General features: G+C 46.4%; 1 protein-coding gene across 1 annotated transcript in view; it reads right to left on the bottom strand.

The window, feature by feature from the left end:
• Nucleotides 1-1363, bottom strand: part of ADCK2 (aarF domain containing kinase 2) — a gene marked incomplete at its 5' end in the record, with an annotated part of 9747 nt that overhangs the window by 1260 nt on the left and 7124 nt on the right. The window contains 2 exons of the mRNA XM_010005875.1: nucleotides 138-191; nucleotides 845-973. Coding sequence (XP_010004177.1) covers nucleotides 138-191; nucleotides 845-973 — 183 coding nt within the window. The remainder of the gene's footprint in view (nucleotides 1-137; nucleotides 192-844; nucleotides 974-1363) is intronic.

The raw sequence follows: 1363 nt of genomic DNA, 5'->3' as shown, positions 1-1363 counted from the left end.
CATTCCTGCAGTACCCCTCCTAGCAGCTTGTTTCAGAAGTCACAGTTCCTCTCCTTGTCAGCCCTTCATGTTCCCAGTAGTTCTCCCTCCCCAGATTAACTTCCAGCTATTGAAGGCAGCCAGTGACAGGAGCTCACCTTATGGGTCATCAATAGTTTAAACACATTTGAGAGGAGATCTGCCACTTGAAGCTGGAATACAAAAGGAGAAGTTAACAACTGATAAAAAAACTGTGGTCAAGAAGACTAAGCAACTTGAGTGACAGGGAGGATTCCTCTGTTAGCATTTGGTTCTGGTAGTGGGACAAGATTTATCGGGCTGACAACAGCAAACATCAAGGTATGATTCCACTTCACTCCACACAGAGTAAGTTCAGCTGTGATCCATGGTTCTGCTCACTTGCCAGCCCAGGAAGGCTGAGGATGTCTGACCTCTCAGCAGTACACAACATGCACTTATCTGCTCCGTACCACCATGCTACACTCTCTGCAGTGCATAGCCAGGCCTTAGCTAACAAAATGCAAGCTGTAACATCAGGCTCAGCAACTCCTCACAGAGAGCTGTAGATGATACAGATTAAAAAAACGAAAACAACAAAACATAACCCAAAAAACCCTGACTACTCAAAAACCAATACCATACTGACCCTACAAAGACATAGCTTTTTAGCTGAAGGAAACAAAGAGTTTTATGGACTTTTGGTATACCTGAGAGACTAAAAGCAACCAGTGCTGGTTGGTGGTGCTGATGAGATCAGGCCTGGCCTTTCCACATGGATCAGTTTGAAAGCCAGGTTGCACTGAATTACAGGTAAGTGAGAGTGGGACATTGCTTGTGCACTTGCCTTTCCAAGGGCAATGGTGTTCCCCCGGACCCTGGTCACTAGTTCTGCCATCTCAGCTTTGAATCGCTCAATATCCTGGCACTGGTTAGCACGGGCGTGATGAAGGATCAGTTCTGCTACCCTCTCCCCCTGTGAAAGAAGTTGAAAAGGAGAATGAATCAGAACTTGATCACTGGTGCCAGCAGGCCTGCAAGGGGCTGCACACCATCATCCCTGGAAGGACTCTGTTGCATAGGTCCGTGGAGCAGGCATACTGTAGGGAGAACTCCCAGGACCACACTTCCCCATTCCAGCAACAGAGACACAACCAACAGAAACAGGTGCAAGAAGAGCAGAACTGGTCCAAAAGTCTTAGCTGGTATCTGGCAAAACCCTAACTATTTTTCTTTTTCTTGCAGGGTAGAACAAAACAGAGGTATCTCTCAGACAGAAGTTTCAGGGGGAAATATAAAACCCACAGGACAGGCATTTTCTTCTTAGCAGAGGAAATAATGGTGTAAAGAAGGACATGGATTAACC

The sequence above is a fragment of the Chaetura pelagica genome, unplaced genomic scaffold (assembly GCF_000747805.2).
Source record: "Chaetura pelagica isolate M959 unplaced genomic scaffold, ChaPel_1.0 scaffold79, whole genome shotgun sequence".
Taxonomy (NCBI): Eukaryota; Metazoa; Chordata; class Aves; order Apodiformes; family Apodidae; genus Chaetura; species Chaetura pelagica.
The sequence above is the reverse complement of the archived record's forward strand: the minus strand, read 5'-3'. Positions and strand labels throughout refer to the sequence as shown.